Source organism: Rutidosis leptorrhynchoides, chromosome 11, assembly GCF_046630445.1.
Source record: "Rutidosis leptorrhynchoides isolate AG116_Rl617_1_P2 chromosome 11, CSIRO_AGI_Rlap_v1, whole genome shotgun sequence".
Lineage (NCBI taxonomy): Eukaryota > Viridiplantae > Streptophyta > Magnoliopsida > Asterales > Asteraceae > Rutidosis > Rutidosis leptorrhynchoides.
Window position 1 is genome coordinate 35470376 of NC_092343.1, and position 22752 is coordinate 35493127.

The 22752-nt window shown below is 36.3% G+C and overlaps 1 protein-coding gene across 1 annotated transcript; it reads right to left on the reverse strand.

Annotated features, from left to right (window-relative positions):
• Positions 1 to 2645: 2645 nt before the first annotated feature.
• On the reverse strand, positions 2646 to 6589 carry LOC139876996 (uncharacterized). Its single transcript, XM_071864398.1, has 9 exons — positions 6322 to 6589; positions 5805 to 6009; positions 5614 to 5704; positions 5394 to 5539; positions 5022 to 5265; positions 4825 to 4929; positions 4251 to 4433; positions 3961 to 4162; positions 2646 to 3259 (listed from the first exon to the last, which is right to left on the reverse strand). Exons 1-9 carry the CDS (start codon positions 6482 to 6484, stop codon positions 2781 to 2783), a joined length of 1818 nt encoding a protein of 605 aa, XP_071720499.1. The 5' UTR covers positions 6485 to 6589; the 3' UTR covers positions 2646 to 2780.
• Positions 6590 to 22752: the final 16163 nt, after the last annotated feature.

Genomic DNA, 22752 nt, shown 5'->3' on the forward strand with positions numbered 1-22752 from the left:
CGGACTTTGCTATTGGAGGAGTTCTAATGCAAGAAGGTCACCCAATCGCGTTCGAAAGCCGAAAACTTAACGAGGCGGAAAGGAAGTACACTGTGCAAGAGAAAGAGATGACAGCGATTATTCATTGTTTGAGGACATGGAGGCATTATCTTTTGGGATCAAGGTTCGTGATCAAGACGGATAATGTGGCAACGAGTTATTTTCAAACCCAAAAGAAGTTGAGTCCCAAACAAGCTCGTTGGCAAGACTTCTTAGCCGAATTTGACTATGTGTTGGAGTATAAGCCTGGGAAAGCCAATGTGGTAGCTGATGCCCTAAGTCGTAAGGCGGAGTTTGCAGCGATCACAAAACCACAATTCTTCCTTCAAGATCGTATAAAGGAGGGATTAGAGCATGATTCTATAGCCAAAAACCTTGTTGGATTGGCTCGAGATGGGAAAACGCGAAGGTTTTGGCTCAAGGGTGATCTATTATTCACCAAAGGAGACCGGTTATATGTGCCTAGGTGGGGTGATCTTAGACGGACAATCTTGAAGGAGTGTCATGATTCAAAGTGGGCTGGTCATCCAGGTATCAAGAGGACACTGGCATTAGTAGAAGGCACTTATTATTGGCCAAGGATGGAAGACGACGTAGAGACGTACGTGCGGACATGCCTAATATGCCAACAAGACAAGATAGAGCAACGCCAACCAGGAGGACTATTACAGCCGCTACCTACACCGAAAGGACCATGGGAGAGTGTTTCCATGGACTTCATTACTTGCTTACCCAAGTCGGAAGGGTGTGGGAGTATTATAGTCGTGGTAGACCGGTTTTCTAAGTATGGTACCTTCATAGCCGCATCATCCGAAGTTACCGCGGATGAAACCGCAAAACTATTTTTCAAGAATGTGGTGAAGTATTGGGGGATACCACATGTGATAGTAAGTGATCGAGATCCGAGGTTCACAGGGCGTTTTTGGACAGAGTTGTTCAAGATCATGGGGACGGACTTGAATTTCTCCACGAGTTTTCATCCCCAAACGGACGGACAAACAGAAAGGGTGAATGCACTATTGGAGCTCTATCTTCGACACTATGTAAGTGCAAATCAACATGATTGGGCTAAGCTCCTTGATATTGCTCAGTTCTCTTATAACATGCAAAGGAGTGAGTCCACGGGGAAGAGTCCTTTTGAGTTGGTGACAGGACGCCAACCTTTGACCCCAAATGCTTTGGCCGCTTCATATGATGGAAGCAGCCCAGCCGCTTATAGAACGATGAAGGAGTGGCACGAACAAGCCGACTTGGCTCGAGCATCACTAGATAAGGCGGCCAAGAAAATGAAGAAATGGGCGGATGAGAAAAGGCGACATGTTGAGTTCAAAGTTGGGGACCAAGTGATGGTGAAGCTTTTACCTCAACAATTCAAAACATTTAGGAAGGTGCACAAAGGATTGATCCGGAGATATGAAGGCCCATTCCCAGTAATTGGACGTGTTGGGAACGTATCTTATCGAGTCCAACTACCGCCCAAGTTAAAGATTCATCCAGTCTTCCACGTAAGTTTTCTAAAACCTTATCATGGGGACAAGGAAGAACCAGAACGAGGAGTTTCCAAACGAGCACCAATGGCAGTTGCGACTTCGTTTGATCGTGAGGTGGAAGATATCTTGTTACATCGAACGGTACGAAGACGAGGTGTGCCGAGCTATAGAGAATACCTAGTTAAGTGGCGTAACTTACCCGATAGTGAAGCAAGCTGGGAGGCCGAAGACCTATTGTGGCAGTTCACAGACAAAATCAAGAAGTATCACGAGGATCACACGACGAGGACGTCGTGAGCTTAGGTGGGGGAGAATGTCACAATCCAACAATTTTATGGCCCAACCCACTAAGTTTATGGCCCAATATGTGAAAATCAAAGAAGGCCCAAGAACCTCATGGAAGTTCACTAGAACTTTCCCATGAGTTCTTCCATGGAATGGTATAGAATGTCCATGGAAATATCTAGATACATGAAACTTCTAGTTCTTAGATCTTAGCCATCCATTGTATTTAATCCTAGCCATCCATTTTGTGATATGAGTAGTATAAATAGGGGTGGCCTCATTTGGCACACCACACCTCAAATCTCAAACATTCTCTCTTGTAAAGCATTCTCAAGCAATATAAGTATTTTCTTCAATTCCACTTGTTCTATAATATTTTCTCTTTTGGTTACTTGAATCGTTATAAGGTCCGAGTAAGGCTGACTTAGTAGAGACTAAGTGCCGCACGTGAGCTTATCGAGATAAGTCCGTGACACTAAACATACTTACATATGAACAACTCTAAAAATCTAAAAAGTGCCGGCTCTCACAATTTTTTTGTCCTCTTTTAAACCTTTGTCAGTATATATAATTGTAACTAATTTGTCTTCTATAAAAGGTAAATAATACTCGTATAAACAGCAAGTTGGATTTTGTTTTAATTGGTTACGATTTTTTTGCTAATATTTATTTATCTTTTACGGTTTTGAAGTTAACTTTTTTTTAATTCCAGTGATAATTATTAATACCTGACGTCACCCTATGATTTTAATGGATACACGTGTCCTTGTTTTTAGTCTAATTACGGGCAAATTAACATAATGGTGATGTCATAAGGTTAGCATTTTAATGATATTTATAGATAGATTATAGATGCTCAATTGGAACAGTTGAGCTTTATTAGAAATAGTGAAGTGGAGTGACAATATGCTCAAGTGAATAGGATGATGCTAAAACTACAAACATCATGACATCACAAACCCAAATTTAAACTTCACATTTCAAACCAAACCCGATCGGGAAAAGCGGATCATACGAATTTCCTTGATGATCCATAGGCAGTTGATCAACTGATTTAAACCAAGAAACCGGAAGCCGCCCATGGAACTCATAATCTCCAAAAATAACATCAGTTATCCCGTTTCCTTCAGTGCCCGGCAACCAAGCAGCAACTAACGACTCTAACGATCCCAAAACCGAAGGCTCTAAAACTAACGGTCTACCGGATATTAAAATTGCAAGTGTTGGGATTTTTTCTGCTACTAGTTTTAATAATTCGCCCCCTTTGAATGGAATAGTGAGTTCTGAATTATCACCACCTGATTCAACATATGGTGCTTCACCTATGGCTACAATAGCATAAGAGAAATCTTGTCCCGAAAGGCTTTCGTATGTTGGATTTTCTTCGTATACTACTTCAGTATTTTTTCCGATTGCCTCTTTAATAGCATCGAGAATCGTAGTTCCTAAACACAATGTTATCAAGGAATTGATGTTCGTTAAGAATCGGGTCGGGTTGGGTCGAGACCCGAGCGGGTTTGGTTTGAAACAGGTCATGGGTCGAGACCAGAACGAGTTTGAGTCGAAACATGTAATCGGTCGAACGGGTTAGATATTTTAATTGGGTCAAACTGGTCGGGTCTAATGAGTCGGGTTTTCTAAATGAGTTGAGTTGGGTCGAGACCCGTTTCTCAAAGTTTATTAAACTTGTAAAACCTCTAGATAATACTCCTCCGTCCCAAAAAAACTGTCCCATTTGACATTGTACAGTCTTTCTCCTTCAATTTTGACTTTTAATTGTTTTGTTTCATTAAAGTTATACCAATGTCTACATTTAAAACTCAATCCATACATACAAATTCCATTAGATATTTACAAAAAAAAAAAAAATATCTAAAGTCGAAGTTGATAAAAAAAGACCTCAAAAGTCAAACAGAGACAATTTATTTGGGACAGAGAAAGAAATATTTTTAAAATCTTGGAAAGACGTGTTAAGACCCATGAAGGACCCGTTGGACTTTGTATATACTTTTTAGGCTTCATACGGGTCTAAATTGGACTCATTCTTTAAGCTTTTTTATCGACCCAGTTGGTTGTTAAACACCTAACCCAATAGACCCATTTTTAAAGCTATGAGCATCATTTGACAGGTATAGATATAACTTACCGATTGTGATTCTTCCACTGGTGCCTTCCCAAGTAGCGGTCCAACCGCCACATTGGTACCCGAGATCATCTGCATGTTTTCCAGCAACAAGTACACGTTTCGCATTTTTATCTAACGGCAAAAACGGCTTATTTAAATCTTTCCCATTTTTCAACAGGACCAATGACTTGCGAACTGCTTCACGTGCTAATTCTCTGTGTGGCTGGAACAATGAATTTTGTCACGTTTAATAAAAATATAGAAGTCTTGGATAATATATATAAGTTTAACATGTTTATCTATTAGTTTACCTTGCTGCCGACAACATCGAGTAAGGATCTATCGGACATTGGATATTCAAAAAGTCCAGCAGCAAATTTAACTCTTAGTATTCGTTCAACAGCATCATTGATTCTTGCCATAGGTACCTCTCCTGATTCTACTAAATATGTTAAATCATCCAAAAACAACTGATATCTGAATGGTACCATCACCTGCAAGTTTCAAATGTGTAAAACTGGAGGTCAAAACCGGTCAAAATTGGTCAAATGTTACGACTTTGACCAATTTTGACCGATTTTTGACCAATTTCCAAGTATTTGGTCAAAACTTGGTCAAAATTGGTCAAAGTCAAACTTGGTCAACGTGAAGTACTCCCCGAGTTGCCGAGTACTCTCTAAAAAGTCCTGACCGAGTACTCCCCGAGTAGTATTTTTTCAACCTTGGACAAGTTGCCGTTTAAGTTTAACCAAGTTCGGTTATTTGACCCGATTTACAAATCAAAATGTGACCCAAATTGACACTTTCTGAGGTACACGGGTTAAAATTTTCCATGTCCTAGGTTGGAAAATAACATTTGTTTTAAGGAGCTATAGTTTACATTACCATATCGATTCCAGCATTGACTGCAGATGAAACAGCACTTCGGTAATTTGACCCAAAAGGCTCGTGGAATCGATCAAGTGCTTCCCAATCTGAAATTACAATACCCTGTAAAAAATGTGAGGTATTTTATACATTTCCAAAAACAAATAACAATGTTTTGTAGGCCTTAAATGAAAATAGTGACAAATTATACTTGCCTTAAACCCTAACTTCTCTTTTAATATATCCGTTAAAAGATAACGATGAGAGTGCAATTTAGTTCCGTTCCAGCTAGAGTAGGATGCCATAACGGTACAAACACCCTTTGAAATACAATCTGGATAAGGTAACATGTGAATGTTCTCCAAATCCTCATATGAAATTACGGTATTGCCTTCGTTCTTCCCTTTATCAGTACCTCCATCTCCAACAAAATGTTTTGCACATGCCATAACATTGTTTCTGGAATCAAATCATCATTCAAATATCTACAGGGTGCTCATAATTTATTACAGATAGACTAACTATAAGAATAGTAATGGTACTTTGTTATAGACTAACTATAAGAATAGTAATGGTACTTTGTTTACCTTCCGGCTACATAAGGGTATCCATTTGGGTGGTCTTTAGGAGGTTTCCCCTGTAATCCTGTTACTAGTGATGTCATCTTTTTGACTATTTGAGTATCTTCACTATAGCTTTCGTAGCATCTTCCCCATCTGGGATCTTTGCATACCTACAAACATCAACTCAAATAATCAGCACAAAGATTGTTTTAATACTCATAATCTCATTTCATTATTTACTTACAGCAATACAAGGAGCAAATGCATACTGAACGCCACTAGCCCTGGTTTCCAATGCAGTAGCAGCACCTATCCTCTCTACCAAATCTGGATCCCTGCAACAAATTGAACTTTTATCTTAATTCTACTATCCAATTCAAAGTAACAGTAACAGTAATAGTCAAATATCACGATTTTGTGTAACTTAACGCTGACCTGGTAGCACCAAGCCCAACATTATGAGGGAAAATCGTTGTACCGTACACATTATTATTACCATGAACAGCATCACTACCATAAAATATCGGAATTCCAAGCCTGGTTTCCAGAGCACCTTTTTGTAATCCGTCTACCATATCCGCCCAATCTGATGACGTTGCGTTATCAAACGGCTTGCTTCCGCCACCACTTAACACACTCCCTGTCAACAAATCATCACAAATTCAAATATATAACTATAAACATATTCACATTTTTTTAAGTAGATACACAAATTTTAAATCAATGCTACCAATGTAGTGAATCAGTTTCTCTCTCACATATATTATTACAAGTAATTACTAAAAATTTGTAACAAATTAACAATGTAACATTCATACACAGGCACATAATTATACATAAACACGTAAACTTATACAACAAAATGTGAATCAATACGACAAAACTGATTCAATATTAGCTAAATTAATACAATATACGAACGTATACATATCTATAAATAAGTAACGTATACCTATAGAGAGGTCTCTGATGACGTCAGGAGTAGCAACGCTGCGTTCGATTTGAGTCATTTGACCTAATTTCTCTTTGAGAGTCATACGAGAGAGAAGATCGTTGACTCTGGATTCAATCGGTTCGTTTGCGTTTTTGTAAACGAAATTGATACTCTCTCCCATTGTTACTGAACCGGAACGAGCAAAACGACGTCGGATTGAATGATCGGAGTTATATGATTTACAGGTTATTTTAGTGAAGTGTGGTGAGTAGATAGTAGGAGAGTATACCAGTGTAACAATTTGTAAATGCCGGTGAACGGGAAATGTGATCGGTAGGTACATAATTGGGTGAGTGGTAGGGACCCACATGATGACCTGTGAATTTACATGGTGACTACACGTCAATTTAGATTATGTTTTGCTTACGTGGATTGCATTATTGAGATCTTATCATCATCATTTCACTAGTATTGTGAATGTGAATTGTGATGTGATTTGTGATTGTCTTGGCTATAGTTAAATGTTTATTTATTTTTAGAAAGCTACAATTATATCACTAAAGTCACGGTGACTACAGAAAACAACAGCTAAAAATCTGCAAGAATAAAAAGAAACTACAAACTAAAAAGTTCAAAAAAATACTGCAAATAAAATAAAAGCTACACTCATAAACTTTAATCTCGTCGTAACATGTGATGTTATGCGAGGCGTATATGAAATAGCTTATATTTTACTAGAAAATACTATTAAATATGATACAATTTTACACAAGATATTTATTTATCTATATAATGGATATACATAAACCTTGCTAAAACACTTATAGGCAGTGTACCTAATCGTACAGTAGTGTAGTTTTTAGTAAGTCCGGTTCGTTCCACATGGATACACTTAAACAAGCTTAACGCTATATTACTTTTAATCTTATAAAAATACAAATATATATATAAGTAATATTATTATTATAAAGGGTGGTTTTTACCGTTTAATGACCGGTTTGTCGATTTTTATAACTTTAGTCGCAGTTAAAACCTAATGTAAAATATTAAATAAATAAAAGACTTAATTTAAAACGTAAAATAAATAACGATAATGAAATTGCAATAAATAAAAGTGCGATGAAATAAAATTGCCATAATTAAAAGTGCGATAATTAAAAGTGCAATTAAATACAATGACAATAAATAAAAATGTGATAATTAGAAGTGCAATTAAATATGAAAATAAAGGAATTATGCTTATTTAAACTTCCGTAATCATGATGTTTGGCGTGTTGATTTAAGTTTATTCTCATGGGTTAATTGTTCTTTGACCTGGATTATTTAATATGTCCGTCTGGTTTTTGTCCACAACAGTCCATCAGTCATAAATATAAAGTGCGAGTGTCCTCGTCAAATTATCCTTATATCCGAAGTCAAATATTCCAACTAATTGGGGACTTAAACTGTAACAATGTCTTAATACTTTGTTTAATAATTACACCAGGATATCGACTGCGTGTAACCCAAGGTTTTAATACTTTGTTATCAATTATGCCAAGTGTCCTTGTACATAATTTCACCCCTGTTTTAATAAGTCTATTAACTATTAATCCATTCCCGTGTCCGGTTAAATGAACGATTATTCGTACATATAAATATCCCGCCCATCGTGTCCGATCGAGTGTATATGGTTATTTATAGGGACGTCCAATTGTAAATCTTTATATTAAAATTAACAAACTATCATTTAGTTAAACAAATATAAAGCCCATTAATAGCCCATAGTCTAATTTCCACAAGTGTCGTTCTTTTGTCCAAACCTCAATTATGGTACAAAGCCCAATTACCCAATTTTAATAATTTTAGTCAAACATCACGATTACTTCGGCATTAAATAAGCATAATAATAACTTAGCTACGAGACATTAATGAAAATAACATAAACATAACTTACAGTGGGTGTTATTAGCATAGTGGTACACGGACAGAGTTTCGACTTACAAAACCTTAAAACATTCGACTAATCGATCCTTATTATTATCACTAACTTAAAATTAAAATTACAAATTGAGATTACGATTTGAAGTGATACTTGATACATAAAAATGGGGAAAGAAAAATATCTATAAAATATAAAAGGTATATATAAATCGTCGAAATGCATGTTCTTTTATAGGCAGAGAGTGCTCCGCGAGTGCAGCCTTTTTGGGCTTTCAAACTCCGCGAGTGCGGAGGTCGTGATTCTAGCTCATCCAAGTTTGGATCTTAGTCTGCCTACGGATTTTATTATAAATATAATATAAATATATAATTTATATAATTAATTATATATTATATTATATTTATATACATAATTAATTTATAATTTCCGATCCGTTGCGTCGTACGTTGAAAGCTGGTTCATGTCTCGGTTCCGGATTTTCGAACGTCCTTTCGTATAATTTAATATCTTGTACTTTGCATTTTGCGGCTTGTACTCTTGTAATTTTGAGACGTTTCTCATCAATAATTGGAACCACTTTGATTGTACTTTGTACTTTTGAGCTTTTTGGTCGTTTGCGTCTTCAATTCATCGCATCTGTCTTTTGCCTTCACCTTTTATTATTTAAACGAATATCACTAGTAAATAGAACAATTGCAACTAAAAGCTTGTCTTTCTTGAGGGATAATGCTATGAAATATATGTTCATTTTTAGCATTATCAAATATTCTCACACGTGAGCGTTGCTTGTCCTCAAGCAATATAGTCTTGAAATATACTAGAATCACTTCTTTATTCTTCACACTTTGTACATCAGTGATTTCTATACGGCGGTATAAACAATGGTAGTAACGATGTGGTTTACAGTCCCACATGACTATAAAAGTTTAGATCCATTAAGGAAATTGAATCTTTATGAAAACATTTGATCTTTTGAAAATTAAATCTAGCTTTTACCCTAGATAAGTTTTCCGGGATAACCCTTCACCGGTGTTTGCAAATTCTTTTTGTGGGTTTGGTGGGTTTCATATTTGAAATTTTTAGCTCAAAACTTAAGGTTTTGTGTCACCCACTTTCTAACCTTATATTGAGAAAGCAACACGTCCAGTATACTTGCTCCGTATATTACCTTTTGGTAAACTACCGTCTGGTTGTAAAGGAAAGCGTTGAACAAGTAACTGTTAAGGCAATGTCCCCTGACATGCTTTTAATTATGGTCTATAACATATCGGATGCAATTACTATCCTTTGTAGGAGCAATAGTAAAGCTCACCCTTATAATTTTTCGGTCTGGCACAAGGTCCTGTCTTTGACCATGCTATGCAACCACCGTTCTTACGGTTGACACCCGATTTGGTTCAGGTGACCTAATGAATTCCAGGTGACCTATGCAATGATTCTAGAGGATTAAAAACCTATAAAGATCGAATTTGGGTGCCTATGCTTGGAGATTTGAGGGATTTAATCCTTACTGAAGCGCATAAATCGAGATTATCAGTGCATCCAGGTAGTACAAAGATGTATAGAGACTTGAAAATATTGTATTGGTGGCCGACAATGAAGACAGATGTTGCAAATTTTGTCGAAAAATGTCATATTTGTGCGCAAGTTAAGGCAGAACATCAGAAACCGTATGGATCTCTAAGACAGTTAGAAATTCCTCAGTGGAAATGGGATCATATAACGATGGATTTTGTAACCAAGTTACCCCGAACCTAGAAAGGACACGACATGATCTGGGTGATTGTGGATCGTTTAACAAAGAGTGCTCACTTTTTAGCTACTCGTGAAACAGCCTCGTTGAGTGATTTGGCAGAATTGTACTTGAAAGAGATCGTTAGTCGACATGGTGTACCGTTGTCTATAGTTTCCGACAGAGATACTAGGTTTGTATCGAACTTCTGGAACAGTTTATAACAAAATTTGGGTACACGTGTAAATCTGAGTACAGCATATCATCCACAGACAGACGGTCAGAGTGAACGGACAATTCAGACATTAGAAGATATGTTAAGAGCATGTGTCTTAGAATATGGTGGTTCTTGGGATTCACATCTTCCATTGATAGAGTTTGCTTACAACAATTCATATCATTCGAGTATCGGAATGCCACCGTATGAAATGTTATATGGTCGAAAATGCAGAACTCCTACGTGTTGGTTAGAAGCAGGCGAGAAACAATTTGCAGGTCCCGAGATTGTTCAGATAACTGCAGAACTCCTACTTGAAGGTATCACCGTGGAAAGGGGTGATCAGATTTGGCAAACGTGGTAAACTAGCTCCGAGGTTTATTGGGCCATTTCCAATCATAGAAATTCTGAATGATCAAACTGTTGTTTTAGATCTTCCATCAGAGTTAGCAGGAATTCACAACACGTTCAACGTGTGCTATCTGAGAAAGTGCAAAATAGACGATGAAAGTCAGATTCTTCCATTGAAAGATTTGAAAGTCGACTTGACTAAGAAACTAGTAGAAGAGCCGGTTAGAATAGTGGACAAGAAAGTCACAAAGTTGAGAAAGAAACAGATTCCAATGGTGTTAGTGGAATGGCGGCACAGTTTAGGTTCTAACTTGACGTGGGAAACCGAGGAGTTAATGAGAGCGCGCTATCCCCATTTGTTTGACCTTGACCAGATTCCGAGGACGGAATCTTCTTAAGGGGGGTAGATTTGTAACATTCTCAATCGGGCCTAGATGTAAGATTACTAGATTGCCCTTAAGTTAGTATTGTGTTATTATATGCTTTTATTTTTATTTAATGTTTACTATTAAATAATAATGTGGTTAGGACCAGTTTGTGACAAGGGTCACAGAACAGTTTTGTTTATTTAATTTGGACTTCGTTTGGGTTGCCAAATGACGTACAAAAGATATCAGATAACCGATAAATACCCGTGTGTCACACAGTGTGGGATTTTAACCCACTTTTGATGACTTGTGTAGTGCATTTCTTGCACTTTCCAGATCCTTCCCAAAATAATACCCCGTACCTAATTCTTTCTCCTTTGAAACCCTAATTGCTAAAACTAGTTCTTGAGCTCAAATTGTTCTTGGAATCGTGTTCTTTGTTGTCTACTGATTCTAACAAGGTAAGAAACATGTGTTTTTGTGTTCAATTCGTGGTTAAATTCATATTTTTGTGTAAGTTTTGTAAAAAGCTTGATTTTGTGTCAAAACCCATGAATTTGATGTTGTTATAGTCCAAACTTTGTGGGTTTATAGTCTATAACATGTAGTGATTGAGTTGTGGTAAGTTTTGATGTCGAAAACGAGCTCTAGATCGAGTTTTGGCGATTTTAGCTTGAAGTCCGTAACTTGTGTTCAGCTTCTGAAGAAGATGAACACAGTCGGCCGACTGTCGGTCGACAGTCGACCGACCTAGGGTGAACCGACCGATTGACGATGACAACCGATCGACTGAGATTTACCTTCGGCCGATTGATGATATACCAAGTGAGACGACCGACTGAGAGGGTCAGTCGACCGATTGTGTAGACAGTCGACCGACTGTCAGTGTCAGTCGACCGACTGAGTATCCAGGGCAGAATATTTTACCTAAGTGTTGATTTTTAGCCGTTATGCTGCCCGTTTGTATTTTGATGATTTTGATGTAAATTTTGAAAGTGCATAAGTGTAAAGGAGAAAAAATTTTAGCGGACAGTTTTTCTGACAAAAATTTTTATGTTGTGTTATTTGGTGTTAACGGACAGAAACTAACTTGTGTATATGTTTTCTCAGGAGAAAAGGAGAAAGAGAAGGTTCAGTGATTAGATAGCTGAATACCTTCTCGTTTGCTGGTAATTGGTGAGTGGGACTAACTGGAGAATATAGTATATTGTAGCATGTTATATTATGATTGCCATGCTTGTTAGATATACTTATTGTTGTGATTAGTTAGTACCTTGTGATGACTGCATGTTAGTTGATGCTTGTCTGCTGGAGCCCAGTGCGTCCCTATCTTGTGGTAGCCTAATTCGATAGGAGAGATCAGCCTGCGGGTTGGGTTCCTCATGTGGTAGCCTATTTGCATCCGTGTAGTATATGTTTGAATGACGCGTACGTCGCGTGTGGATGATTTATGCAGCACGGTATGTAGGAGGAACTTCCGGTAAACCCCAGCCCGATCAACTGGAGGTTAATGGTTTGGCCGAACCGCCGGAGTCTCTGTAGACTGCACTACTGGGTGATGTTTGTGTGTTAGACTATGTGACATGATTAGTATAACACTTATGTATGCTATGGCCTGTAGTTAGTCGTACTCACTTAGCTTCGTGCTAATTCCCCTCCATTTCCTCCATGCAGGTTGTTAGCTTTTGTAGATAGTGCTTTTGGGAGAAGACGGGCATGATGATGTTATGTTTGACAGGGTTAACTCTGATGTGGTCTTTTAGAATATGAACCGTGTACTTTTGAAAACAGAATGTATTTACGTCTCTTCCTATTAATATGTAAATTGTTTTAATGACACGTGACATCGGTTTGTACAAATGTTGATATCTTAATTAATTAATATTATGCTTCCGCCACGTATTAAAAAAAAAAATAGCGGTGTCACAAGTTGGTATCAGAGCTGAGTTTGGCAGCATGTGCATTGTGATCTACATGTCATGTTCCCAAACTTAGAAGAGTCGTGTCAAACATAACATGCTGGGGATGGGTTAAGTGAGTATTAGGACAGGTTATGTGTTAGTTGTTAGTACTAACAGAGTTTATACTAAGCTTTGGTGTGAGTGTTGTGGTAGTGCAGTAATGGCAGATAACGAAGCTAACGCTACTGGCCCCACTGTCCCTGGAACTGGTACTTTTAGAGCCCCTGACGAAGATGGACATGTGTCTTCAGAAGAAGAAACTTCTCAAGAAGTAATAGAACTTCAAAGTCGGTTACTAGAAGCTCAGGAGAAAATTAAGGAATTAGAACAAGAACGGGCGCAATGGAACCCAAATACCACTGCGTTGAACACAACCTTTCCTCCTAATTTTTATAATCAAGCCGGTGGCAGTTCTCAGTCACAATTTCTACAAAATACCTATCAAAACTATCAAATGCCATTTCCGTTTAACCAGACTTTTCCTAATCAAATGATGTACCCATTTCAAGTCCCTGAGACAAGAAGGAAGTGTACCTATAAACAGTTTATGGACTGCAAACCTCCTGAGTACAGTGGTCACACAAACCCTACAACGACGCTCAATTGGTTAAGAGAAGTAGAACGAGCATTAGAAGCATGTTTTTGTGAGCCTGAATCTATGGTACTGTTTGCTAGTAGGCTTCTCAAAGGTGAAGCAATGGAGTGGTGGGATTCTATTACTGCATATTTACCTAAAGAACAGATCAGTCAAATAACTTGGGAACAGTTCGCTGCTAAGGTTCGGGAGCAGTATTGTTCTGAGTATGAGATGGAAAGATTGAAAACTGAGTTTCTGAGTATGAAGATGACAGAAAGTATGACGATTGATGAAGTTTTCAGAGATTTTACATCGAAGTTAAGGTTTGTTCAACAGTGGGTACCGACTGAAAAGGATAAGATTCAACATTTTATGCGGGTGATTAAGCCAGAATATAGAACAGTTGCGAGATTTGCAACCACGTTGGCACAGGCTCATGAGATGGCGAAGATTACTGAAGGTGATATTATGGCAGCGAAAAGAGAAAGTTCAAAAAGTGGATCTTTTGGGGGGAAATCAGAAAGTCAAACTGGTGGTCAGTCTGGTCAGCAATCAAGTAAGCAATCAGGATTTCGTGGGAAGAAGTCAGGTGGGTTTAAACAGAAGAGTAAGTCCGGTATAAGCGGATCGGGTTCAAGTCAGCCTGATTGGTGTAATGTTTGTAAGTCGACTCATGCCGGACCGTGTTCTCCAATGACCCGAAGATGTTTGAAATGTGGAGTGAAAGGTCATGAATCAACAACTTGTTCTTTTAAGTCAAATGTTTGTTGGAGTTGCCATAAGGAAGGTCATAGATCAGTGGATTGTCCATCTGCGTCAAGAGCTGGTTCTGGGGCAGGGTCAGGGGCGAGGTCAGTTACTTTCGGGGGATCTTCTGCTTCTTCTGCCGGGCAGAAGAGGAAGAATCCTCCAACAGCAGAGGCAAGGGCGTTTCAGATGACGGTAGACGCTGCAACCGCTACCGATGACGTCATTACCGGTATGTTCTTGGTTAATTCCTTACCAGCTCGTGTGTTATTTGATTCTGGAGCGAATCGATCTTTTATGTCCTTAGGCGTCTGTGATAAGTTGAAGTTGTCTGTTAGGATGTTAGATGAGCCTTTGGGAATAGAAGTAGCTGATGGTAAAATGGTTCCATGCACATCATCTGTGTCTGGAATTACCATCGAAATTGACGGCCATTCCTTTCCTTTAACCTGTTTGTTGATGCCTATACCTATCTTTGATGTAGTCATAGGCATGAATTGGTTAAGAGCTAATAGGGCTAATATTAAGTGTGATAAGAAGATGATTTCTTTCCGTTTGGCCGACGGATCCCGAGTGATAGCTAGGTCCCTAATGAAATCTCAGAAGTCGATAACGAAAGGGTGTGATTCATTCTTAGCCTACGTGATTGATGTTAAGAAAGAGAAGAAGCAGGGCTGTTCTTAGCCTACGTGGGTAGTCAGTATATAAGACTAGGGCTGTTCTTTGTTATCAGAGAGCACTAGATTCTAATACAACTACTGCGTTACTAGTATTTTTAATGGTAACCAAGTGTATAAGTTAAAAATTTTAAAAATTCGAAAGAATTTAACCCCTTCTCACACTTAAGATCTTGCAATGTCCTCATTTGCAAGAAATCAGTAACAATTTAAATTATTGAGGGTGATTAGCGTAGAAAAATAATTAAATTTTACCAAAATTTCCAAACATATTGGCGTTTGTTTGCTGAATGATAAATGGTGCACATCATTTGTTCATTCCGTCTGTTGGTACATCACATTTGTTTTTTCATTTCGTCGTCAAAATTAATAGCTTTTGCTGAACTTAATGCCAGTCTTTGAAAATTCGCTGTTTTACCCTGTTTTGTACATGAGATAAACTACAAACACATATATACATATTTATGAAGTTGGGTTTTCACACCACATTAAAAAATTATTAAAATCTGATAAAGTTAGAAAATTATAAAAGTTATTATAATAATAAAATAAGAAATAAGAAATAAGAAAATTAAGAATTAGTAACATTACAATAAAATAAACAAAAATAGAAAATTACGGATGAGGAGGATGGTTCCAGTATGGGTCCCAAGCGTATCCATAGATGCTGTAAAATGCTTGGGCCGGGTCATATGTAGGATATGGTGGTCGACTCTCTAATGTCCAAGGAGCAAATTCGGGCATAACGGTAGGAATGTAGTTTCTACCTACGTGTGTACAATGACTTATGATTTGGCTTTGATGATACTCCCAATCTTGAAATGCTTTTTGTCTAGCCATTTCATACTCGTGTCGAGACATAAAAATTTGCATTTTCGTCATTGGATTACCCCCTCCCGGTTGACCTTGCTGTTGATCTCTCTCAACCTGTGGATGCCTGCCATCATAACGTGCTGCTGCGTTGTTTAGTTTTTTTAAGACCTTAGCACAATGATAAACACGCAAATCTATTCTATCGCGGGGTTCTGGTTCTGCCATTAATATTCCCCCCGACTTCTATCCACACCGAGATATTCAGCAATTAAAGTAATAAATATACCACCTCCTATTATGCTACCACGCCTCATACCCCTAACCATAGTCAATAAATAATAACCCACACAAAAAGGTATACTTACAGCGCTCTGTGGGTCTCGAATACACATGTGGTAAAACAAATCCTGTTCATTTACCTTTTCCTTATTCTTACCTTGTTGTGTAATCGAATTGGCTAATAACCTATGGATTACTCTTAATTCAGCTCTATCAATATCAAGATAAGAGTATAATCTCCCCTGGAATCGGCGATGGCTAGTCATCCTACTCCATACGTCATTTGTATCAAAATTCTCATCCACCCTCCTACCATAAACTATTAACCTCTGACAATCATAAGATGCTAGCTCCTCGGGCGTATATATACGTAAAGCCCGAGCCATATCTAGTAAAGACATATGGCGCATCTCCCCTCCTAATAAAAATCTAAGAAAACTACGATCGGTTAAAGTATCTACCCGATCATTTATTTCAATAGTACATAATAACTCTATACACCATTCTCTATACCCAGGTCTACGCATGTTGAATAAACGTACCCAATCACTAAAAGTAGAATTACCATACCTTTGAGTAAGTAATTCCCTGATTGTCTCGGCCAATTCCACTACCTCTAATGGTTCCGAATCTATAACTCTGGGTACCTCAACATTATTAGACACAAGGTTGTGCAGGTTCTTTTGATATTTTGGATAGTCTATCCAATATCTATCAAATCTCAAATTCGGATGTAAATCTGCCTCATGAATGTTTGAATATGAAACAATTGGGTGAGTGTAACAACCCGTCCTAATCCTCCTGGACGAAGTCATCAACATTTAGTTCCATTGCAATGATCGATTCCAAGATATGTCCTTAACATGAGCAAATGCACAGCGGAAGACTTAATTCGTACCTGAGAATAACATGCTTTAAAAAGTCAACATAAAGTTGGTGAGATATATAGGTTTGATGCTAGCAGCGTTATAACAATGGACCACAAGATTTCATATGTAAACATTTAAATAAAAATATTCTAAGTGGTTGAGCACTTGGTAACCATACTTAACATTTAATCACGTCGCATATTCCCTTTATTATGAAATCTTAATACACCGTACCAAGTGTAGTCACAAAACGAAGTACTGTGCAACCGTTGAATACTGGTCGTCCAGTCCGGTTGGGGTTGTCAGGCCCGATAGATCTATCAACAGGATTCGCGTTTACAATACCGCTGTAAATATTAGTTACCAAGCTACAGGGAAGTATGCCAGTGGTACAACTCAACGTAGAATATATTTTTCAGTTACTTGTGTCCATAACGTAAAACATAAAATACATGTATTCTCATCCCGAAATATTTAGAGTTTAAAAGTGGGACTATATACTCACCTAATGTATTTTGTAGTAAAAATACATATAACACCATTGATAACTTATAAGGTTGGCCTTCGATTCACGAACCTATATCATTTGTTTATCTATTAACACTAAATGGTAATCGAACAAGTTTATATATATTATTATTAATTATACACTTGTTATTTTATACATTATATAGATAGATTTATATTTAATTTATATACAATATATATAACTAATACTTATCATATAAATTTTAATTTAGTAATTATTCATTAAAATATTATTTAATATGATACGTATTATGGATATTGATTATGTTTTATATCTTAAATATATTTTATATAGAAAATCTTTATTAGATGTATTAATAATACTACTAATAATAAAATAATACTAGTTATGATAAAAATCATGATATTTCTAATAATGATAATTTTAATAATAAAAATGATAATTTTTAATAAAAATGTAAATTTCAATAAAATATTAATTTTAACAAAAATAATAAATTTAAAAATAATGATACTTTTAGTAATATTCATAATAAAATAATACTACCTACACAAAAAAAAAAAAAAAAAAATAATAGTAATAATAATGGAAATGAGGAATCAGTAAACTACCTCATGGAAGAAATCTTAAAAATATGCCCAAGTCCGGGTTCGAACCCGCGACGTCCCGCTACCTGAATATTATCCTTAACCGTTCCTTCTGTCTTACTTTTCTAATCATGTATGCATCCTAATTCAATTATACCCAGGTCTCTTATTTCCTCTTCTTCATGTCATTAATCGAATCAATCATAAACATTACCATTTTTAATAATCCTCATCTAATCCAATCATAACATCATCTAGTAATCGTTATCAATATCATTCGATCATGCTATCATCTATATTATCATGATCTCTTCATCCTCATCAAATCCTAACTCTACTTGTCATCATAATTTCCCAACCATCATGCTTATCGTCAATATCATCATTCTCATAAAATTATATTATTATCTTTATCTTGTATCTGTATCTTATTCCCATTAACCTTATTACTCCTAATTAAATTCACGGCCCCATGAGTGATCTATGTATCGGTCCAATCAACAACCTTGACGGCCCATCTTGCTTCCCAAGCCCTTTTAACGATTTATGGCCCAAAGATATTTAGGAGTGCTGTCCGATTTTAAAACAACAAATATAAAACAGGATAAACAACTTGATTCCTTTTAATATTCAAATGGTTTATTAGTTTTGGTTGTCGGCCACTACTTAAGTCTAGTACCAAAAGCTAATTTTGTCTCCATGATTGAATATGCCATGTATTAAATATTGAGCATCTAATTTGACAAAGCTATCAAATACGAACATTCTCGTTTTGTGGTCAAAACTGGAAACATGAAATAGAAAAGACGCTTAGCAGTAGCAAATCGAGCTGTTGTTTTTAATGGTAGGAGCAGCAGGAGGTTATGGTTGTGGTGGCGGTAAGGTGGTGTTCGATTGTTATCATGGTGACCGGAGATAGTGATGAACGTGGTGGTGAGGATAGTTGTGTTTTGGGTGTTATCGAACTTCAAACACAGGAACAGGTGATAACTTGGTGATCGGTTATGTGGTGTTGATCATGATGGTGTGTGAGGGTGACGAATGGTTGTAACAAGTTTTCGGTTTCAAGCATCAAGAGAGGGAGAGAGAAGAGAAGAGAAAAGAGGGAATTGGCAAAGTGGGTTTCCGGTCATAATAGTAGCAATATGTAGTCGTACAACCGTAGCAAGTGCTGTTATTGTTGGGTTGATAAACGAAAGGAACAAGACACAATCGCAAGTTGTTCTTGGGTGGGTTGTCGTGAGGTTTAGAGTGGCGGTGAGGTTTGTTTAACGGTTTAAGGTGATCATATAAGGTAGTGAGGGTTGAAGTGATGGTCTTGTAGTTGGGTTGTTTTTGGTTGTTAACCGAGCAGAAAACATAATTAACATAAGTGGTGGGTTTAGGTGGTGAAGTTTGTGGATGTGAAGTGGTTCTATGGTGGTTGTTCCTGGTGTAGTTCTCGGAGGTGCTTGATGGAAATAGTGAGGTGGTGGAGGTTTATTTATGAAGAAGAAGAGAGAGATAGGTGAGCTGTAATTGTGGCAGTATATACAAATTCAATGTATGTGTATGAATATATAATTGAGGAGAAGAAAAGCATCCAATGGCAGTATTAATTTAATATGATTGAGATTCACGTTTGTGTTTTATCTACAAAAGTTGTTGGTTTGAAAAAGAAGAAAAGAAAGGAAAAAAAAAATAAATATAAGGAATTAAAAATCATGGCTCATACGTAATATATTTATACATGTAATTACAATTTTGATAATAACAATAATATAAGGCAACATCACATTTCTATTTTTCCCTATTTAGTGGCTTTTGGGACAACAAGGACAAAAACAGTAATTTAATTGAAATCTCGTGAAATTTAATCGTCCATAATTTATTTTTAATTCCAAGTAATATATACGGTTAACTCAAGGTATCTAAATATATTTTTAGATATATATGTGTCAATTCACAAAAGGTTGTTCGTGAATCGTCAGGCATGGTCAAGAGGGTAACTAATCATTCAGATATAGATTTCAGACTTTCTAGACTCAACATTAGGGTTTTTGCTTATCGTATCGGGAACATATAGAGATTAGGGTTTAAATTTAATCGGAAATTTCCGGGTCGTTACAGTACCCACCCGTTAAAGGAATTTCGTCCCCGAAATTTGGTAGAGGTTGTCATAGATAACAACAGGAATGTTTTCATGACGAATATGAGGCAATATAAAAATTTTATCATTATTGGGTAATATTGATAAAACGATTCGATCATATGATGCGTACGAGTGAAGATATCATCAAAGGAGTGAGATAAGTAAATATAGAAGCGTTTAATTGACAACGTGGTTAGGATTGATTTTCGGGATTTAAGGAAATTTTTAAAGAAAATCTTACGTATAAGATTTGGTTCTTCGACGATTTAGAAAAACAGGATCTCCTTTGATTTAATACGGTAATCTGTTTCGATTTCTTTGTCGGATATTTTACTATAAAACTACTCCCTTCGTTTCTTCTTCCCGTCCTCGAGTCAAGCGAACAATGATCCGGAATTTATAGGTATGAAATTTAAAATGGACATAGCTAATGTTCTAAGAAAGAAATGGTAATGGAATGATTTTGATTTGTTAAATTACCAGAATACCCTGGAAGAATAGAACTATCAAGATGATATATTCCTAATATGTTTGGAGATTGAATAGAGTGTAAGAGCCGTGTAATATGGCACATGATGATGGTACTGTGAATCATCACATTCCATTAGAAACTTAACATGGCTTAATGTAATATAATGAAGTTGATCAAGTTTCATTATATTATACTAATTCATGTATCAGTTCCCAACACTACTTCAAAACATTCATATTTTAATTTCGAAGGTTTCAAAATTTAGAAACTAACACAGTTTCTTTTATTTTATAACGCAGATATTACGAAGAGATACATAATCGCAGTTAGGAATAGTTGCGAAAATATCTCCAAAAATATGGAGAATATGTATAACGAAAGGTATGAAGATATCTTATAATATCTAAGATAAGATGATGGTGATGAATATCATCTTGAAAAGTTTAGAATAAGGAGTAGAGTTCTTACTAACGGTTTCAACAGGCACGGAATCGTTTGGATTCTTTGAAGTCAGGTTTAGTTTTCATGATTTGTTCACTACCTCCTTCATACTTTGCTCAATCCGTTTTCCAGTTCTAAACCTTCTCTTTTTCTCAGCTTTACCACCTTACTATTCTTTGTCATCAAACTTTTGACTGTTAAAGTCGTTTATGATTTTTGCTGCTTCATCAGCATTCCAAGAACTACTTCACAGTTCAGGGTATTTTTCAGAAACTTCATATTCGAAGTATGAAATTCTTAGGGATAAATGTTTTAGGTATGACTGAAGAAGTTCTGCGAGATTTTCAAAATACTGATTGCGGATTCTACCAAAGAGATAACGAGCTGCTGATGATGTTGTAGAATATAAAAGGTTCTCCGGTAACGATAGCGAAAGGACAAGGTATAAATATCGAGGTTATAGTAAGAGTAGTCTTTCTGGGAAGTCGAAGTGAAGATGTGACAAAATTTGCTGCTTGAAATGGAATCGTATGATTGTTTTTGCTAATGAATGATAAGGAATTCGACGCAGATAGGTTTTAACTATAACTTCGGTTTCGAAAGTTTTTCAGGTGCATAACTGTATGCATAAATCTTTCTTCCATAGACGAGATGCGGCTGATTCAAATAAGGTTTAGTATAAAATCAAGTGGCAAACTTGAAGAATTATTTAGTTTCATATGTTATAATCAATATTTTAATTCATTTTAATTGTCCAAAGTTAGCAGTCTAATTGTCCAATGGTTCAATGATCCAATATATTCATATATAATTTAATATATAATATTCGAATTAAATAATACGTATCGTGACCCGTGTACCGGTCTCAGTGTCGATCACAACTCAAAGTATATATATATTTTGGAATCAACTTCGACCCTGTATAGCCAACTCCCACCTTCACATATGGAGTGTCTACGGTTGTTCCGAAATATATATATAGATGGGTCGATATGATAAGTCGAAACCTTGCATACGTGTCCCGTTATTTATAGTGCGTAAAAGTAAATAACAGAAATTAAATGACGATAAATTAAATGCGTAAAGTAAATAACAGAAATTAAATGACGATAAATAAAATTGCGATAATTAAATTGCGATAAATAAATTGTAATCAGTTAGCTAGGAACAGTTAGCTGGAACAGTTAGCGTGGATTCTTAACAAAATTTCAATTAGTTAATTCGTTTGTTTCTAACAAATTTTATTTTGTCCAATATTTTCTTCATTATGCCACTTGTTGGATTCTGATAGGTAAAAATCCAAATATGAAATTGAACGAAAATGGATTCTGTGGTGAACGGATACGTATATCTATGGATACAAGTAGGATAATGACTGACTGTTGAATCAGAGTCGAAGAATGTACCGTGTAGCTGATTAATGTGAAATCTAAATATTCCTCGGGTATTACCTACCCGTTAAAATATTTTCACCATTAACAGTTTGTACAAAAGAATTTTAATTACAATCTTTATGAAAATATATATTTGCATATATATTTTCTTCAGATGTAATCATGGATTTAATGAGTCAATAAGATATTAAACTCATTTGATTTACCATTAATACTAGATTACATAATCTCTAAAACTTTAGAAATTACATAATCGCCATGTCGAGCGAAGATAATTGATGTAGAACGATTCGTAGAACGATGATTATACTTGATAGTGCTCCAAATGAACATATATTTAGTAGCAATATCGTTCCAATATGTAAAGTTTTTAAATGTAATTTCCTTATTTTTAGTTGTAATAGTTAAATAAATAAGTG

Excerpts from the sequence above, each read along its gene's own strand:
- LOC139876996 (XM_071864398.1), bottom strand. The coding sequence starts at position 6,484 with ATGGGAGAGAGTATCAATTTCGTTTACAAAAACGCAAACGAACCGATT. Across the intron at positions 4,930-5,021 it reads AAGAGAAGTTAGGGTTTAAG|GGTATTGTAATTTCAGATTG; the intron begins GCAAGTATAATT and ends CATTTTTTACAG. Across the intron at positions 4,163-4,250 it reads TCGATGTTGTCGGCAGCAAG|CCACACAGAGAATTAGCACG; the intron begins GTAAACTAATAG and ends TCATTGTTCCAG.